We start from the raw sequence: 20,929 nt of genomic DNA on the forward strand, positions 1-20,929 counted from the left end.
TCTAGCTGTTGTTCCGTAGCAGATTTTCAAATTATAAGTCTGTGTTAAAATGTTCATTTAAACAACTTGGCTTTAATTAATATAAAATTAATATTTCCCATGTTATTTTTGTTTTAAAATATATTTTTAACAATTTCTTTTTATTTCCATAAGGTATCGTCGGGGAGTTCACAAGTGCATTGAGTGTTGTTCTGAAGTAAAAGATTTTGCAAACCACTTTCCTACATATGTTCATTGCAGTTCTTGCAGATACAACACTAGTTGTAGCAAAGCTTATGTAAATCATATGATGAGGTAAGATGAGTTAAACATCTATAGTTAGCAATTAAATTATGATTCAGCAAGTTTGGTTTTTGAAAACAGTTATACTATTAGAAGCCAGTTTTTCTCTTTAAGGAACTAAAAACGTCTAGTAATAGGATACTTCTAGGATAATGCCTGGTACTATTTTCTAGCATAGTAACTCATAAAATTACTATAACTAAAATTGTGAGAATATTTAGAATAATGAAACTAAGATAGGTTTATTAGGGAAACAGATATTCTATGAGAATTTTTTTCCCTATAGGATTTTCAAAAATGGTTATTTTCAAAGATAAAAAATATAAATGTTTTAAATATATTTACCAGACAAATACATATAACCTCATGAGTGTTATTCTCTTCAAAGCAGTCACTTTGAGAGACTCCAGATTTTCAAAGATGCTAGGAACTTTATTAGATGTCTCCCTCCCTCCTCCCTCTCCCCTCTCCCTCTCCCCTCTCCTCTCCCTCTCCCTCTGCCCTCTCTCTCTCTCTCTCTCTCTCTCTCTCTCTCTCTCTCCTCTCCTCTCCTCTCTCCTCTCCTCTCCTCTCCTCTCTCTCTCCCTCTCCCTCTCCCTCTCCCTCTCCCTCTTTCTGAAGCCATCAATCCTTGTATTCAGTCAGTGAAATGTGAGAGTATTCTTGTCATGATGCCATTGTTGGAATTTTTTTCACTAATTCATTCCACTTAGATTATTTGAATACCTAGTATTTATGCAGAGAAAGCCTCTATAGCCCATATTACTTTCGTTTCTATCTCAATAGTAGGGGTCATCCTTCAGGGTGTGTTTTATATTTTTTTAAAATAGTCAAAAATTGTTCAGATATAAACCAGTTTAGTTGATATTTCTAAGTGAGATTTCATTTTTTTAAATTAGAATTAAAGTTTAACTTATAAAAGTGATTTTCTTATAGATCATAACATGACCTCTATGTTACTTTCTTGTCACCATCAGCTACTCTTTTCAAGGATTCTTCTACCTTTCTTGATGGCTTCGGCACCGCTCTGACAGTTCTTCCCCGCCTTGATGATTAGCCTGACCTCGTGATACCTTGTCTTCTTTAGCGCCAGCATTTCACATCAAATTTTAATGTATTGTACCCCCTTTCTTACCATGTAGCGTTCTCATCATGTACACTGTTTATTTCTTTTGAATTCCTGTTACTCTATCACTTTCAAGGGCTTTGACTCCTTTTTCCAAAGTCCAGCAGCCATCTAACTTTATTTTCAACTTCACCCTCAGGGTCATTTGTTGTGATTGCCGCTTTGTTCTTGTTCTAGAATCCTTTACACCTTTAGACATGCTCACCTGACACAAAGGCTAAGATGAAACTTGAATGCCTTCCTCTTCTGAACTTTATGCTCAACCCTAGACTACCAAAGGCACTTGATTCAATCAACTCTAACTCTGACTTCATGATCTTTAACTTTAATGGGGTCCTATCTTTTTATACACTTCTTTATTTTTACGTATAATGTCTTTTTAAACCTTTTTCGGATGCTAAAGATTTTATTGTAGTCTGTTAGTTGTTAACCTGGCCTACTAATTACTCAGTTGGAGGTCATCCTTTTAATCAGTCTTTTCAACATCAGGTTTTTTTCCTGCTACCTTCATCCAGACATTGATCTCAGAAATCAGTGATGTTCTGCTTCAGAGATAACCCTGCCCCTTATCTCCTCTAGTTCTTCCACAACCTTCTTCAGTTATTTTGCTTCTTCATCTCTTCTTTCAACCAGGTACTTTTTGCTTACAAACATTTTCAGGTATTTTTTCTTTTTTAAGATGAGAGAGATTTGTTCCTACTGCCTACTTTGCTTATTTCTTGTCTTTCTCTTACCGTTTTACTTAAAACAAATAAACAAACAAACAAAAGTATTACTAGCTTGTTTATTTCTTTCTCCTTAAATTTGAGTATTATCTCTACCTCCCAACTAACCCTGCCCATTTTTATCTGTCATGTACTTATTACCACATTTATTTATTCACTTTTTAAAATTCTTACTACTCCATGACTTCAGAGTTTTTGACATTGTTGTCACTCATTTTTGAAACTATTCTCCTCAGCTTCTGTTAAACTATTACCACTGTCTTCCTTTTCTGGCCACTCCTCTATTTCATTGCTTTTTCTTCCTTCAGCTTCTTACCTCTTTACATTTCCTTTCTTATTAACTTAACCACTGTTCCTTAATTTTCCTGAGATTCAACTCTGTATTTCTAATTATTTTATAGATATTTTTACTGTTGACTCACTGGTCTCTAAAAAGGTGCCGAACATTATAATCTGCAGAATTCACACCACCACCACTCAAATACTCTTCCAGGGCATCATTTGTGTGACAGTGGAACATCAGGTGGAAATAATTCACTGCCCCAAGTTTTTTAAGCTCATGAACTTTGCTTGATCTGCCACTGTGCATCATGGCCCCTGATATTCCACCTTCTGCATTCTGCCACTCTGCTTCTCAACTACTGCAGTGGTCTACATCTGTATTACACTTCCTCTAAATCAGGCCTCAGGTATTCCTTCCCCCAGTATACTTCTGTGTGGAGTATCTCTTACTGTGTGACAAATACGTGACTACCCAAAATGGGCCTTTAATTCTTCCCTTAATTTATAGGGGATCAAACTGGAAAATATTTTGTGTTTTCTTAAACCAAGAGTCATTTCACCCTTCTCTCTCCTATTTTTCATAGGCTTTCCACCTGTCCTATAGAACCTCCAAATCCATTCTATATCAAAATGTTTCCAGTTAGCCTGACTCTGTCTATACACTTTTCCCAATTCCCAGTGAGCCCCAACCCTGCATTTTATTGTCATCACAAATATGAAGGTATTACTCATTGATAACTTCATATAAAACTGGAAGCTTCCACTTTCACTCTTAGGGTTTGGTAAGTCCCCTTTTCGCTACCTTTGCCTCACTCACTGCCTTTGGTATCTCTCATCAAATGGCCCACCAACACCTCTGCCCAGTTTGGATTCTTGTTATAAGCTTGAGTTTTCTATATACAGAAGTTTCATTTTCTCCAGAAGATGAGTGCTTTTAATCCCTATCTCATATCACCTCTGTTCTCTCAATTGGTCTTTTTCCCTCTGTTCTCATATGTGCCCCAATCCATTCTATGAAGACTCCCATCCCCATAAATTGACTATTCTTCTCCAGAGTAAAGTTTCTTTCTGTACTCATTTTTGACAGTGGCTTTTGTTTATTCTTTCTTGGTCCCTGGAATGCCTCTGTCCTTTCTGTCAGTTTACCTTCTTTGCAGGGTCTGATCACCACCACCACTCACAGGGATCATTCCTCACTTTGAGTTGTGTATCATTTATCTGTTCTGCCTTTATTATATTTCTGTGTATATATCTCTTTTAAGAAAAAGGGGCTCTTTGTATTCACCATGTTACCTACTGCATTACAAACAACAAGTGATAGTCATTATTTGTTGTAATTATAAAAGGTTCTAAATAAAATCTGGAAGGTATTCAAAAATCTTGATGCAGTTGGAGCATTTTTGGAATAAGACTTTCAAAGAAGAGCATCATTAAACATGTAATTTTTAAGTGGTTACTTAACCTGACACGCAGTTTCCTTTTCTTGAAAAGAAAGTTATTGTGATTATTAAAGAAAATGTACTTTAAAGTGCTTTATAACATGATTTGCACTTCTGAGGTATTCAAGTCATTGTAACTATTATTTTTTCTAAGTTTTCAGTATTAGGTAATGTGGCTAAAGTTTTCTTTTATTTTTCACAATTTAGTAGGAGAGATATATTTACCTAGCTTAATGTGATAAGCAAATGACTATGAAAGCACAAAGTAGATAAGAACAATTTCTTTAAAGAAGAAATAAGGAAAGGTGTTCGTTCTATAAATGATGTTTCACTTAGGCTTTTAAGGATGATTTTAAATTTTCCGAGAAAAAAGGAAGCTGGTATAACAATTCATTCCTATACAGTGAGTAAGGCATAGTATTGAACTTTTATAAGATATGCTTGAGTTTATTATATATTTTATGTAGATTTATTGGCACTAATAGTCACAGAAGTGCAGTTGGATTATTGTGATAGCATCAAAGCTGGTTTCCTGTCTACAGTCCCCATCCACCTCCCTTTTTCCAACCCTTCTTTCTGTTGTTAGAGTAGGCCTATCTGGTCAGGTCATTTTTTTTTGGCCTAAAATCCTTTGCCTTCTTAACAGTAATAGGATAATGTTCAGACTTTGAAGAATATAAGACCTTTCAATATCTAATTCCTAACTACTTTTTCATTTTCTTCAACTCTTATTTTCTTGAAAATTCCTCTCTGTCTTGCTCATTGCTTTGCGTGGAGCAAGGCAGTTAGGGACTTTCTTAACTGAAAAGAACTAATTAGTAGGTGGCTTGTACTCCAACTACTGGAAACCACAAAACTTGTTATGTATTACTATTGATGTTTATCCTATGGTAATTATTTATGAATATGTATTCACTTGTTTAACAAATATTGTTGGGCATTTATTCTGTGCCAGCTGCTGTTTGACTCACCCTAACCTCACCTACCTCGAACTCTATGGCAATTTGCCTTTTTCCTATTGTATCATTAACCTACAGTCTAGTATTTTAAATAGTAGGCATACCATCGATATTATTGGATGTTTAAGAAATTGTTCCTTTCATGTTTCTTTGGGAATAAAGTTATTACTTATACTGAATTAAGAAAATTTAGTCAAAGGAAATTTTTTTCCCTCCAGTCTTATCAAAGTACAGTTTGTATGGACACAATGAAATTCACCTATTTTTAGAGACTAGCTAGCTTAATGAGTTTTGATAATTATGTAGTCATATAACAAGTGGTGAGTTTTTAAAATCTAGATTTTAACATTATGTATTTACTGTATTATAATAAAAAATCTCAATATTTTTTGCCTCTTAAATTTATTTCTGTATTGTTATTAACATTATGTAGATCTAATTGGAAGAGGGTAACTTTTTTTATTTTGTTAGCCTAGAGATCCACTTTTTCATTCCTATAATACAAAAAACTGTAAGTGTAGAATTTGTGTATTAAATACAAATAAAAAGGCAGTATGTTTTTTTTTATAGATAGGGAACTTAAAGCTGTATTCAGACAACTAAAAATTTTAAAAAGCCAATATTTTAATAAGGTACAAGTTATAGATAGAAATGGAAGACATCATTAAAGCCTTACAAGTTTTTTTCTTCTCTTACCAAATAAATAAGTAAACCAAAATAGTTTGTTTGAGGAGAAAGAAGATATCGTTGTTGTTTTTTAATAACTTATTTTGGTTCACATTCCTTGGCAATCAGATAAAATTTTGGACTCATTCCTCTGAGAAATTTTTGCATATAATTTCAACATTTCCTAACACCATAATATTTTTTTCTAAAAAAAAACAAACCCCATTTATTTATTTTTGTGATGTTGTCTTGAATTTGTAAACTCTATAATAGTATCCCAGATTGAAGAAATGGCTATTAGAAATCTTCAGAGGATATTATCTGGGGATCATAGCTAGTCAGAATATTTCTTTTCTCATAGATACATGCCTGCTGGTGATAGTTACCTTGTATCCAAGAGTGACCATTGACCTGGATAGTTAGCTACTTTGGATCTGTTAGTGCAAGTTAGGACTACTGCTTCTCAACTTTTAGTTTGCATAAGAATTACTGAAAAGCTTATTAAAACACATTGCTGGGCCCCACTGCCAAAGATTAATGAGCTCTCAGGTGATGCTGACATTTAGTCTGTGACTCCACTTTTATTAATATTATTTTAAAGTAATCCTGTCTTTCTAGTTAGTATAGGGAAGCTTTCCTTACTAGATTTAAAAGGGTATATAAAAGATATTATTGGTGTTAAAGTTTTGTTAGTGGTTTTCTGTTCTGTTGTATGTTGTGGGGAAGCATTGTTTTAGCTCATGAGTTCTGCTTTAATTTGTTTTTTTAAAAATCTCTACTAGTAATTGCAAAGTACTCTCTGATTTTACAAATGGCAAACAGTAGTGTTTAGCTTGAATACTGTTTACTTCCAGGATCATTTGGATTCTATCTCCCTTCCCTGACATAAGCATGTTAGAATTAGAAAAATGATTTTTTAAGAATAATGATTATTATCGATAACCATACTATAGCAAAATGTTATTAGCAAAAATTTTTAATTGTTTTCAGTTCTTAACAGAAAAAAATTAATTTGTGCTTTACTTTTTTTAAAACTTGAATATTTACCTTTTTGTGTAATGATGAATTTTATGACTGATAAATTATAAATTGTATGACTGATCATATAAGAATATACTTAAAGTTTGTGTCATCAGAAAATAAATAGATAAAATAGAATATAAGATAGAATGTTGAATTAATGCAAGGATAACAAATATTTTATTATTTATATCATGGCCTCTTACTCAAAACTAGAAACTTAATTACAGATGTGAATATAGCTATAAATTAATATGACTACTTTAGAATAAAATTCATAAAATCTTTTTTTGTCTCTCCAGCTTTCACAGTAACCGTCCAAGTAAAAGATTTTGTATTTTTAAGAAGCATTCAGAAGATCTCAGGTAACTAGTTGATTTTTTTTTAATTTTTTCTATTGAAAAATTGTATGACTTAAATTTTTTATATAACATCTTTATTGAGCTACAGTGCATATACCATGCAACTTCATATTTAAATTTTACAATTAATATTTTTAGTATATTTACAGAGTTGTACAGGCATCACCACAATTAATTTTATTACATTTTAATCAGTCCAGAAAGAACTCTGTACTCATTATGGTCATTCCATTTCCTTCCAGCTCCCCTATCCCTAAGTAACCACTAATCTTCTGTCTGTCTGTATAAATTCGCCTATTCTGGACATTTCATATAAATGGAATGATACAATATGTTATCCTTTGTGATTGATTGGCTTCTTCCATTTCGCATGTTTTCAGTGTTCATCTGTGTTGTAGCATATATCAGTACTTTATTTTTTATTGCTGAATAAGTATTCCATTGTATGGATATACGATAGTTTGTTTATCCATTTAGGTTATTTTAACTTTGAAGCCATTATAAATAATACTGCTATAAACTTTTGTGTACGAGTTTTTGTCTGGACATGGCTTTTAATTTCTCTCTAGTATATATCTGAGGTAGGAATTACTGGGTTATATGGTAACTGTTGAGCCTTTGAGGCAGACTGTTGTACAAAGTACCTCCACTTTTGTACATTCCCACCAGCAGTATAGGAAGGTTCCAGTTTCTCCACATCTTCGCCTACATTTGTCATTATCTCTTTTTGGTTATAGCTACCCTAGTGGGTTTGAAGTAGTATGTTATCGGGGTTTGTTGTAACTTTTTTTAACCTGCTCTTGAGATGTCCACTGAGATTTGGAAATCTCAGTGATTGCTGCTAAATATGACAAAGTTCCATTCATATTATTAGACTAGAGGTATGATTAGCCTATATTCTCTTGCTAAATTTGTTTAAGTGGTGTCAAGTGGTGTCAAGATGAAATCTTCATTCATTTGCATCATAAAATGAGAACAAAAATTTTAAATGTATCTCTGCCCTGTACTTCATCCCAGCACTCCTTATCTTTTTTGTTTACTTCATTTTTCTCTAGATCATTTTTCATCATCTTATATACTATGTACTTTATGTTTTTTGTTTATTTTCTGTGTCCTCTTACTAGAATGAATGTGGTTTTGATTTTTGTCAGTGCAAGGCATTGATTAGTGCCTGGCACATAGTGGGCACTCAGTAATTATTTTTTGAATAAATTAAAGTGTATGTTGAAAATTACTTATGTAGAGAGCAGGACCCATCTATGATGTTGGACCAGTAGCTCACAGAGAGAAAAAAATTGATTTAGTTTGAAAAGTATTTTAGTACTAATTTTAAAACATTTACTGAATTCAAGGAATAGACTAAGCCATATTAGATGTTGCCTTTATGAAATTTTCTTATGAAAATTTTTATAAGAATGACAGGAGTTTTACTGCATTCAAAAGATGAGAATTTAGTTTAATTTTTACCTCACTGATGTCAAACTTAGTTGTGTGTTCGGTTTTTAAGTAACTATCATTTTTAGAAGCTGGGATTCTTTTTTTCTGAACTTGAGTAGGTATCAAATTGATAATTGGTCAGTTTCTGTGAATGGACTGTAACCTACTTATATAGAACAGTAATTTTTATAATTACTCTTATTGGAATGGAATAATCATTCTTTAGCTATTTATTACGCCTCTATAAAGATGAAAGTGATGAAGTCTTGCAACCAACCTTCAGGGAATGTATAGTTTATTGGGTGGGAGATATGGGTGAATGTAAATAATTACAATATAATTTCGATACCCAGTGAAAGAGGCATTTAGCTACTACTTACCATTGAGAACACTTTTAGTGTTTGCGAGGATAGTTTGTTAATAGAGAAGACTATAGTTAATTAGTCATTAAAGTTTAGTATTTAAATCTTACCTTTCCTTAAGCTTTTAAATTTAACTTAAAGATATTCCATTTAGAAATCAAGTACCTTTTAATAATCATTTTCAAGAGAGCCTTAATTAAAGTTCATTAAGTTGAACAGACTAAATTTTTTTAAATAGTCTTATTTACAATTCAAGTTCCTTTAACTTAACATTTATACATTTAATTTATTATTATTTTTTTAAACGGCACTTCAGATGCTTGACCCAACACACTCCCAAGTTCTTAACTCTTATGATAAACATAAGGTGGCTTTCTTAGTTCTCTGAAACATTTACATACTTTTGCAGGCTTAATAATATTTTAAAATACCTTTCAACTAAAAATCAAAAGTTTAAACATTTTTTACTAGAATCTTAGGCCAGTGGTCACGTACTATAATATGCCAGTTATGTTTAAATATTTTGAATAGCAAGTGCTTCATAGTTTGATATAATGAGTATAAAAACTATTCCTGAATTTAATAAAAAATATAGATGCTATGGGAATTGTTTCCCAGCCTTTTTGAAAATTTATAATCTTTACATATTTCATTTAAGAACTGTAACACTCAGTGGAGTTTTATTAAGGAAAGAAGTAGTTTAGGGCCCCAGCAAGTTAGCTAGTTCACAGTGCTGGGATGCTGAGCAACTCAAGCTTTGGACTCCAATACTGAATTAACTACTTTAATTAATTCAATGTTAAATGAGAATAATACCAGCCTTAGATGATTGCAATGAGAGTCAAATGAAATAATATATGGAAAAATCTTTAACACATAGTACATACATGATGGCAGCTACAACATGATCCATATTTAAAGCCTTCACATTTCTCTTCTAATTCTTTCCTCACCTAAATAATTACACTAGATTGTAATCTTTGTTAGAGCACAGACTGTATTTTCATTTATTTTCACAGTACAGTAGTACAATATGTATAAAGACAACCTTAGTAAATATACATTGAGTGAATGTACACTATACCATTGCATTGTAGATGGGCAGAGGCACATGTAGATTGTGGCTTGTTGAAGTGACACAAGTTGTTCGTGGAGCCAGGACTAGGCTGTAGGTCTCTTAACTCCTAGCTTTTAGCAACTAATTTGAGAGGTAAAAGTTTATAAAGAAAAATAGTTTCTGTAAATTAATGATAATATAATTTGCATATGGCTGTGCCATTTTCTAGAGAATCATTTCCATTATACCGAGTTTATATGACAAAAAATGGGAGAGACAATTATGACAAAAAGCAAATTATGGGAAATAATCATTGAACTTGTATGGATTTTTATAAAAGATAAAAAACCTTTTTCTTTTTTGCTATTTGCTCTTTTTTTTTTTTTAAATAGGGGCATTACTTTGGTGTGCCTTAACTGTGATTTCCTAGCTGATGTTACTGGCTTAGATAATATGGCTACACACTTAAGTCAACACGAAACTCATACTTGCCAAGTTGTAGTAGAGAAAGGTACGTGTATTTATAATTGTGTTACTTTGGATTTTTGATATTTATTTCAGTATTTTTGGTGAGCCACAATACGGGCTCTTTATGAAATCATAATTCTCACTCATCGTATTTCATATGCTATTTTAAATATAAAACTTTTCTTCTAATTTCAGTTTCTGTTTGTATCCCAACTTCTGAGCATCTTTCTGAGTAAGTTTAACTTTTATTCAATGAATTTTACTTTGATGGATTTTAGCACTATTGTATTTTAAAATGTATCATTAATAGAAATGAAAAATATTAAAGTATTTTGTTTTTGTTTTTGTTTTTGTTTTTTTTAAAGCTGCTTGTTGAAATAGGTTCCTGCTCTTTGGAGCTCGTGACCTGGTGCAAGACAAGTTGGAATTTCCTAAGTTCAAAGTTCTGAGATGTTTTCTTACACAAGGCAGTTAAGCAGCCAAGTTCATGACACTAGCTCTCATTATTCAGCTTTTTTCAGCTTCAAATGGGACTAGATTCTTATTCCACCTTATCTTTGTGTCAGGTTGACATATCTTAACATGTTGTTTTTTCCAGTTGGCTCTCTCCAAAATAACTTTTGTTGCTATAGTCATTTCTTACTTTGCTTAAAATAATTTGTGTTTTTCTCTGCTGTACTTGCCTTCAGAATAATACATTCCAAATGACATGGCTGTTTGTCTTTTTGTCTGTTTTGTCTGCTTTCTTAATTTCTTATAAGTCTTAAGTGTTTAGGCCCGATGATTGTCTTTTTCCTCATTCGTTGTCTGTCATTGTGCTATTTTTCTTATTTTTCAGATGCAGAAGCAGCCCAGAGATTTCAAAAAATGTCCAGGGTACACCTGGACAGTGTCCCCCTTCGATGGACACAACTGATGCCTGTTCTCTCTTTCCAAGGAATATGAATAATTTGACTGTAGGACCTGCTCTAGGTTGTGGTCAAGAAATCAGATCTTGGGGAGACTCCCTTACTTCATGGCTGGCCTCCCATAAGGTTCATGCTAATTTAGCCAGAGATGGTCTCAAAGCCCACCAAACTGAGCACAAATTTCCACAGGAGACTTTGGCTCTTGATCTTAAGCTTGCGGGTCACTTCTGGCCAAGAAAAGGCCATCAGATCAGTGCATCAACATCTAAGTTGAAGTTTAGTCATTTGGCTGCTGCCCTTTAATCTTCCTCTAGCATGAATATAATCCAAGGAATATGAAAACTCTGGTTGTTAGGAAACCATGTTTATTTTCATGTCCTTGGAACAACAGATCTCTACAATTATGTTCCATGCAGTTATTGAAAATATATTTCCCAATACTAACTCTAGTTTTCAACAATACTAATTCTCACATTTTTTATTTTTAATAAATTAATTTAATTTTGATAGTTTTATGTTCTCCAGATTTATTGATTTTATGTCTATTTTTATATTCTTTTCTTTAAAAATGTTGTTTAGTGTTTGCTTTGTTTTGTTAAGACTCGAGATTCCCTAGAATTCTCTACAGATTTCCTGTCACCGCCTACTTACAGCTTTTTAATTTGGCTGTTGTTCAGACCATTAGACATTATGATAGCCTCTGACTTATTTGAAGATTATTATTATTAACATTATCTTAATAATTGTGAGTTCTAAGGTAAAAATAAACCTCATATTGTAGACCTTAAAACAAGTTTTAAAGTTACATATTTGTACAGCTAACATCTATTTAGCCATTAATATAGTTGCTTTTGGGTAAAGATAACATTAAATATTATGGGGGCCAATAATGCACTGTTTCATATATATTTTTTTCACATATACATGTATATTTTTTAAATTTGACATTTTTAAATTTTAGTTATGTTGCATATGGATCTACTAAGCAGTTTTGATGCTGTTTTCTTAATTAAAAATTGTATAGTTTAAGTGCCTCAGGAATTATTTACTAATAAATCATTTTATATGAAAGCTATAGGTTTTATCATATAAATAGGTACACATTGCTTTAATGTTTTAAGGAAGCCTTATTATTTGACCTGCTGACTAAAAACTATACTTAGTGCATCTTACATTTTTTCCTGTAGCTCAAGTGAAAGGTCACGACTTATACTATACCAATTCTTTGAATTGAAGACGAGCAAAACGCTTTTTGTGATCTTAGTTGCCATAAGGATAGGCAGATTCTGAAAGTATGACTCAGTTGTGTTTTTTACTCTAAAATTAGAACTCTTTTACTTTGAAACAGATTCAAAGCCAGTTTAGATGACTACTTATTATGTAATATGTTTCCCGTAATTAATAATTAAAAAAAGTTAATACAATAGTTTTAAACTTCCAAACTAATTTCTACTGTAAATTAATGATTTTCCAAAAGCTCTCAAAGTGGCTTGTAGGTGGACTTGGTGATATACTAGTGTTTATCTGTCTTCTCTGTCTGTAGGAAAGTTTTGTCATTCACCTTTCTACACAATTAAAAAAAATATTTTTAAATTTTGCCCAGAAACAGCATCTTTTCATTGTTAACATAAGTTCTTTTTGTGTTTACAGATATTTGTTCTAGTTTGATTATAGTTCAAAAATAGGATAAACTACATTCTTGATAATAACAGTGTAGGAGTACTATTTTGTGTTCTTCCATGGGACTTTAGTTGAAGTTTAATTTGGTGCCAGTGAGTTTTAGCTTGAATCCAATTAAGTTATTCTAAATAATTTATTCACCTGATCAGAAATTGCCATTTTATGCATGTGTGCTTTTGGTTACCACTGAATAAAATGTGAGATTGGGTCAGTTTGAGTCCATCACCATTCTCAGAAAAAAAATGACTCCTAAATTGCAGGGACAAGGATTCTTATTCTGTTTTGTCACATTTTATTAGACCAGCTGGCTTCATTTATTTATTCTGTGGGTATTTCTTGAGCATGTTCTTTGTGCCTGGCACTGTTTTAGGAGCTAGAAAAATTGCCTGAAATCTCTGTCCTCCTGAAGCTTATGTTGTAGTGGTGAAAGAGAGAATAAAAAGTAAATAAAAGACATAGTATGTTCAGTGGTGGTCAATATTATGGAGAAAAATGAAGTTAGACAAGGAAGATAAGGAGTATGGGGTGAGAGAGTTTGTAGGCTGCCATTTAAAATTTGGTGGTCAGGAAAGGCCTCGCTGAGAGATGATATTTGAGTAAAGACCTGAAGGAGGAACTGCAAGGAGACTAGTTTGGCTGCACTTGAGTGAGCAAGAGGGAGGAGATGAGGCCTGCAAAGTAATGTGGGCCATGTTATATATGACTTATAGACCATTGTAAAGCATTTGGCTTTTCCTCTGAGACAAGAAGCCATTAAAGATTTTTGTGTTTTATACCTCAGTAAAAATCATAATCGACAACAACAAAAAAAACAAATACAGAAGAATTTATGTATTACCGTAGGTGCTGCCTTGAGAATAACTGTGGAAGACCAAGGACAGAATCAGGAAGAATAGTTAGGGGGCAGTTGTAGTAATCTGAGTAGGAGATGGTGGGGGCTTGGGCTAAGTTGCTAGCAGTGTAGGTGATAACAAGCTTTGATTTTGGTTATATTTTTTGAGTTTGTTGATGATTTAGATGTGGAGTGTGAGAGAAAGAAAGTGTTAAGGATGATTCCACAGTTATTTGTATGAGTAACTGGAAAAATGACATTGATATTAACTGAGATGGGAAAGACTAAGAGGAATAGATTTGGGGGGAAAGAGAAGGACTTTGATTTGTGACATGTTTTAGTTTGAGATACCTATTAGATATCCAGTGGAGTCACTGTTATTTACCTGTATGAGTTTAGGGGAATGTTCTAAGCTGTAAATATCATTTAACATTTTAAAATGCCATGGTAATGAATAGAAGTAAAACTGGGGAAATCTGAATTAGATTGGTATATTGAATCACTGTCAGTATCCTGGTTATGATGTTGTACTATAATTTTGTAAAATAATATTGGGGAAACTGGACAAGGGTACATGGAATCACTCTACATGAGTTCTTAAAACTGCGTGTGAATATATGATTGTCCCAAGATGAAAAATCCTGGAAAAATAAAGTCATGGAACTGTATAAGATCACCAGGGGATACAGTTGAAACAGAGAAAAGGCAGGTCTACTGACTGAGCTCTAGTAAGTCTAACAATAAAAGATTAGGGAGACAAGGAGGAATTGGCAAAGGAAACAAAAAGAATGGCCAGTGATGTGAGAGGAAAACCAAGTGAGTAGTGGTGTCCTGGGAGCCTTGATTCTCTGATTGTAAATGTGAATGCTTATTCTGAAGTTCTGAGATTCTGTTATTCAATATTGGTTATACCTCATGTCATAATTTGTTCTTTTGGGAAGATAAATTCAGAATGCCACATATCCTTATCCCCAGTTGCAGAAATAAGGAGTCTTTTTGACCTTGAAAAGATTAAATTGTTCATATTATTTTTCAGCTCGTTTAACTCTCTACATATACTCATAAAAGCAATTCTCTTAAATTTCTATAAAAGAGGTAACTAGGTCAGTGTTTCCTAAACTCTGCTGTAGAAATAACGTCCATAATTTATAAATTGTCTGGGGGATAAAAGTTTCCATGGCCAAATAAATTTAGGAAATGCAAGTTAAAGTTGAATAGTTTCTTTAATATGGGATTTTTTTGGCCTGTGAATATCTAAGAGAATATTTATTTGATGTTGGAGTTTTTTTCCTTCATTACTTACTAACTTCTTGACATTAACTTCCGTAGTGTGTAGAATGCTGATCTAGAGTAATCATTCTTTAGATTTTTGAATTGGGAAATAAAAAGCAGTTGTGTAGGGTGTTGGCAATCAGTTGGACTCTTAGAGATTTTCTTCATGTTTATGGATTATTTGTAAGGTGAAATTTAGAACTAACTTCATGCTAGCAATGTATCATTTTTATCTTTTTATAAGTATAAAAGTAAAAATTTTATAGAAATCTTATCAAGAAAAAAATCTCATTATTATGTTTATAATAAGAAATACATCTAAGAAATACATTATAGGGGCAGACTGGTTTTTAGCTTATTCTGCCTCTGCAGCAAGGGAAATTTTTGTTAGGAGGTATGGTTACATGATTTCATACTAAGAAGCTTATGCATCTCATAATTATTTCTGGATTCCCTCTGTAACTCTTTATGCTTAGGATATCAATCCACTTAGCTACTTTTCTTGAGACTGTTTGTATCTCTAGCCTTTATTATATGTTAAGGAATTTCTTATTATGTAATGTCTTGTTTCCTGCTTGAACATCATCAGGTGATCTTCCTTGATTAAGATCAGAAGTTTTGATACCCAACTCCACATTAAACCCTGTCAGACCCTTAAAGGGATAATGTAGTATAGTGGTTAAAGAGCATAAGCTCCAAAGTTCATTGCCTAGTTTGGAGTTCTGCCCTGCTTTTTACTAGATGTGTGTGATTTTGTATAGATTATCAGACTTCTTTGTCCCATTCCTTATTTGTAAAATGCATATAACAACAGTACCTACTCATAAGATATTGAGGGAATTAAATGAGTTAGTGTATATATAAGTACTATATATATATATATATATATATATATATATATATATATATATATATATAAATGATTGGCATGTAGGAAGCACTATACAAGTGTTAAAGTTATCATCGTCACTATTATTATATTACTACTATTCATGATTTTATTTCTGCCTGTATTTTGTTCACATAGAATTACTCTAATCTTCAGCCTATTTTTCATTCTAACCTTCTCATATCACTTTTACAGGTCATTTACAGGTCATTTGTGTAAACTTTCCTTAACTAATCCAGTATATCTTTCTTTAGAGTTATTTTTGAGTCACATTCTTAGTCATACCATTAGATTTCTGATATCTAAAGCTCACTAAACCTAAATTTTTAGGGAATGTCTGTGACTGCGCCTAGGTTCATTTTAGTCGTAACTGTTTTTCATAAATAGTATAAATAGTATTTTTCCCTAAATTATACTGCCTTATATTGATCATATTGTGGTTCATTTAATACTTTCAGTCCACCTCTCTGATTTTGAAGACCTGCAGCCTTACTGTAATTGTTTCATTTTTGACCACATGGAAGAGCTTATTCTCATCTAAAAAATTGGAGAGGCTACAGTGTATATCCATTTCTATATCATTTCCTGAAATATAGGAATCTATATTTAATAGGTTAAAACATTTTTTTAATCCTCTCCACTGAAAAATATCTTTATCCATATCATTGTGTGAAGTATGGTGTTTGAAAGGAATGCTCCTTTGAAATAAAGCAGTCAGGTTTAAATCCTAGTTGTATGTCCAACCAGCTCTATAGCCTTGAGAAAATTACTTAACCTTGCTGAGCCTCATCTTCCTCATCAGTGAAAGTTATGTAATATTTCCTTGCAGAGTGGCTGTAAGAAATAGAGATAATGGAAATTAAATTATTAATTTAAATAACATTAGTTAAATAATTAGGATTATGTAAATAATTAACTAAAATCACTTAACACTGACAAAACTTTTTGACAAGCCTGACAAGAAGTAGTCACTCAATGAATGCATGCTTTTTTTTTTGTCATCATTGCTGCTCCAGCTGCTTCTGCTGTTGCTAATGCTACTACTGTTACTGTTCCTGCTGCTGCTCCAGCTGTTATTGCTGTTACTACTATTATTACTGCTATTCCTGATTACTGGAGATCCTGGGTATTACATATCAGTGGAATCCTCTCATCACTGAGAGTTTTAGTGACAGTCTACTGCACTGTGGTTATTTGTAATTTTGGCTTATGGTTCACAGGTTTTGCAATACATTCTTCTAAACTGCTGGATGGATGCCATATTATTGCAGTGCTTCAATTTCATCTCGTGTAGTTCTCTAATGTCAGAATTGTATGTTCTGACTTTTCATATCTAATGACTATGAATGAACACCCTTGTTGAAAACTAGTTCGTATTCCTCTCTGTTTAGGAGGAAAACATTCCTTTTGAGGTTACAGAATTCCTTCTTTAAAGAAAACTTTTTATTGCCATGCATTCATTTCTATTAATCTTGGCTACTTATCCAATGCTAAGTTTATGAAAATGTATAATTGTTCTAGTTAACAATAGTAAAGTAGCTGGTTTTTTTAAAGACCTTTGAATTGATTTTTTAAAATCTGCTTTTCTCAGAAGTTAAGAGAGATCGTAGTTCAGTAATGGAATTGCTCTTTTCTATCTGTTTCTCCCTTAACTATATTTTCCCCTTCCTCTATCTTCTTCAGTATATGTACCTGAATAGATTAATTATAATATAGAATAAAAATTAAGTTATAAGTTTTGAAGGTTCATTTTCTTAACAAAAATTTAAGAATAGAAAGGTATTTCCCTCTAGCCTATCTTCAGAGCATAAACATCAGTTGTAAATCCCCGGTAACTTGAGCTTGGAAACCTAGGCTACTTAACGAGTTGTCTATTTTATTGATTGAATCAAATGTCCTGAAAGCCACAGTTTGAAAATGATTTCAAAAGTTGACTTAGTTCTCTCTGAGTTCCAGGTTTGTTCTAAGCAAAGTACAATGGAAGGACACTGAAGTCAAAATATCAGATTTCAAGACTCTCTTCTCACTCATTTTATGGTCAGGTTACTTCAACTTCTTCATCTGTGAAATGAGATTGAAAATAATATTTGTATTATTGTTTTGAAGATTTAAAAGAGATGTAAAATATATTTACAGATAAAAATTTATATGTATTATAGTTTATTAAATTCCCCTAATTTAAAGAGTACTAGGAAGAAATGAAATGGAAAAATGACTTTCCTTGGAACTGAGTTTCTCTCTAGTATTTCAGAATGGCTACTGGGTTTTATACTTATCACCAGTAGTAACTACATGGCTCTTTCATAGTCTGATATAGATAGCCTTTCTATTTATTCACTGACACTGAACATTAATTCTCTACTCTCTGTGTGCAAGACTCTGTGTCAAGTGCTGGAAAGAGAAACTTTGATAAGACATAGCTCATGCCCCCAAGGTAATTACAGAATAAGGCAGTCAGAAATGTAGACATCTAATCCACATCTTCATAAGGCCACACAGTAAACTGATTTCATAATCAGTTAAACTGCCAACACCATGTATATATTACATTATGTAAGTAAATCTTTAGCAACTGTAAAATCATTTTTCCTTTGCAAAGTGGATGCAACATATTTGCCTCTGGTATGTAACTGAAAATTAGTAGGTAAGATCTGTGTGTCAAAACATGCTGGTTTCTGGCAGTTTGGACATCTATCTGCCTTTGATATCTGGTAAGCAAAAACCCTTGGGAGACCCGGTGAAATGGAAGAATAAATAATTAGTGTAGTCCTTCACTTAGGACAAACTGTACCAATTTCTATTAGTAATTCTGAGGTTATTACCATTTTTTTCAGTCTCCTGGTCCTGGTAGTTGCTTGAAGAGTATAAATAAGTATCCAGGGCTTAATTCAATTCAAAATTTTAAATAAAATAGAGCCTTAGTCTGGCTTTAAAGTCTTCTGCCTGACTTTTTGCTTCACATTTTTGTAGACAAATATTTTGTTTCCTTGATTCCTTTTCTCTATCTTCACTGAGTTCTTCTATCTATAATGATTTATTTTGCTCCATCTTCCCTAATTTTAGATGACCAAATGTATATCTGGCATTTTCACCATAAATGTCTTTGCCATAGACATGTTTGTCGCAAGAATTTTTGCATAACTAATTGACTTTAAGGCAGTTGTGCCATATAAAAGATAAAAGAACTAGTTGACAGTTGTTTGTTTGGTTTCAACTAGTTGACTGGTTTCATTTCTCCATTGATGCAATACTCCCATTTTTATATTATATAAATATTAGCCCTCAAATCGTCTATACATGAGGAGTAGATGATAGGGCGGTCTTAAAATAGTATATGATAACAATTACATATATTGACTTGATAGAAAATACGGTGATAAAACTTAATGGAAGTGTAAAATAAGAGTGCGTCAAGCCAGATTGCATACTATACTAGAAAATGGTAACATTATCAGTTTGTAAATCCCTCAGTGAACAAGTCATTCTTTCCACCTGTTAAAACTAAAAGTTCACCAAGGTATGGCTTAATGGGTTTATTACTTTAGCATAAAAGAGGCAGTAGTAATTCACAATCTTCAATGGCATTAATTACTGATTCTTCAGTTAATTTAGACACAACAGCTTGTTATCCAATGCCATCTTTACCAAATTTATCATGCTCTCTCCAAAAAAGAAATGGTTATATGATTCCTGATGAGTATAAGTTGATTTTATTTTATTTTTTTACAGCAAAATTGCCTCATGGCCAGTTAGTCATGCAGCAAAATGTTTGCCCAAAAATCTTACGGCAGACATGTCAATGACAAAGATATTTATGGCAAAAGTAACTATAATCGATCAAATCATGCCCAGGTGTTCAGAAATGGGTAGATCATTTTATACTAGAGCAAGTAGAGCTTGTCCTAACAGAAGTAGACCAGCAATGAAAATAAATGTCTAATGTATTGTGTTTGAGGGTGGGGGGAAGTATAGCAGAAAAAAAATCTCAAAACATTGAAAATAAGTTCTAGACAGTAAGAGTAATTCCTAGCTCTACCCATGACAATCAGTAGCTAACATTTATTGAGCATGTACAATGTGCCATACACTTTTCTAAGTGTTTTAGCAACCCATTTAATTCTCACAAACTAATGAATGAGGTATGCACTGTTATTGTGCCAATTTTATGGATGAAACAACTGAGGCACGGATAAGTAGTTTACCAAGGTCACATAGCTGTTAAGTGAAGAGCCTTAATTTAAATTATGGAAGTCTGTCTTCACAGACTAAAAGTACTATATTCCTTCTCTGGTTGTACTTGTGATTCCAAGTGTAATTCCTGTTTTGTTTATAAGTGGCTGAGGAACTAAATGGGACTGAGCTTCAGTGTGAAGACCCTCTGTTTTTAATGAAGGATAGGCAGCAACTGACAAAATTATACTACTGAGACCAGAACCTAGCCTTCCAATCTTATAACAGTATTACTATGATATATGGGTAATAGAACATTTCAGTAAACAATGGCATAAATTGGTCTGTTAGTAAGGTTAATTTGGCAATGATACTTAGCATATTTTAGAGTAGAAAACATCTAGAGGCAGAGAAATCAGTTAAGCTTTTTTACTTCTCCTGACATGACTATTAGGGAGCGTGATTCACAGAAGAACTAGCTATGAAGAAGTACATTGGAAATTTGAAGTAGAACTGTAATCTTGGTCCTGTTGCTTAGTGTGTTTATTACTTTAGCATCTACAAGATAGAGAAAATTAGATAATCTCTTGGAATTTAGAGGTCTAATCTAATACGCACTATGATAGTTCTGAATTGAATTACTGATTGAAAAATAATAAATTATAATAAAAATGGAGGAGTCATGCTCTAGATGATGATTTTGGGGTTATCTATATTCAAGTTGGCATTGGGCCTAAGGATGAGATATACAAGACTGAGCAGGTCTGAGTGGTAACTATTCCCATATGAATATTCTAAAGGCACACAAAATCAGTATGTCCAAAACCGAATTCATTTTTCCTGCAAAATATGCTTTTTCTCTCCTCGTAAATCCCTTTCTTAGTTAATGGCATTGCCGTTCCCTTGCTACTCAAGGTAGACATTTTTTGGGGGGGAGGTGAGGTCTTATTTGTTCTCCTCATATACATTTATCCAGTTGGTACTTATATTCTA

At 32.7% G+C, this 20,929-nt stretch overlaps 1 protein-coding gene across 7 annotated transcripts in view; it reads left to right on the plus strand.

Annotated features, from left to right (window-relative positions):
• Window positions 1–20,929, plus strand: part of ZNF280D (zinc finger protein 280D) — a 235,065-nt gene that overhangs the window by 190,133 nt on the left and 24,003 nt on the right. For 5 of the 7 annotated variants that reach the window (XM_039865503.1, XM_039865505.1, XM_039865504.1 and 2 more), the window contains 4 exons: window positions 154–294; window positions 6,802–6,864; window positions 10,110–10,228; window positions 10,381–10,417. In XM_039865503.1, the coding sequence (XP_039721437.1) occupies window positions 154–294; window positions 6,802–6,864; window positions 10,110–10,228; window positions 10,381–10,417 (360 nt within the window). Of the gene's footprint in view, window positions 1–153; window positions 295–6,801; window positions 6,865–10,109; window positions 10,229–10,380; window positions 10,418–10,550; window positions 10,994–11,023; window positions 11,606–20,929 lie in introns of those variants that run through there. The other 2 variants (XM_039865507.1, XM_039865508.1) reach the window with 2 other exon arrangements.

This window comes from Pteropus medius, unplaced genomic scaffold, assembly GCF_902729225.1.
Source record: "Pteropus medius unplaced genomic scaffold, Ma_sr-lr_union100, whole genome shotgun sequence".
Classification (NCBI taxonomy): domain Eukaryota; kingdom Metazoa; phylum Chordata; class Mammalia; order Chiroptera; family Pteropodidae; genus Pteropus; species Pteropus medius.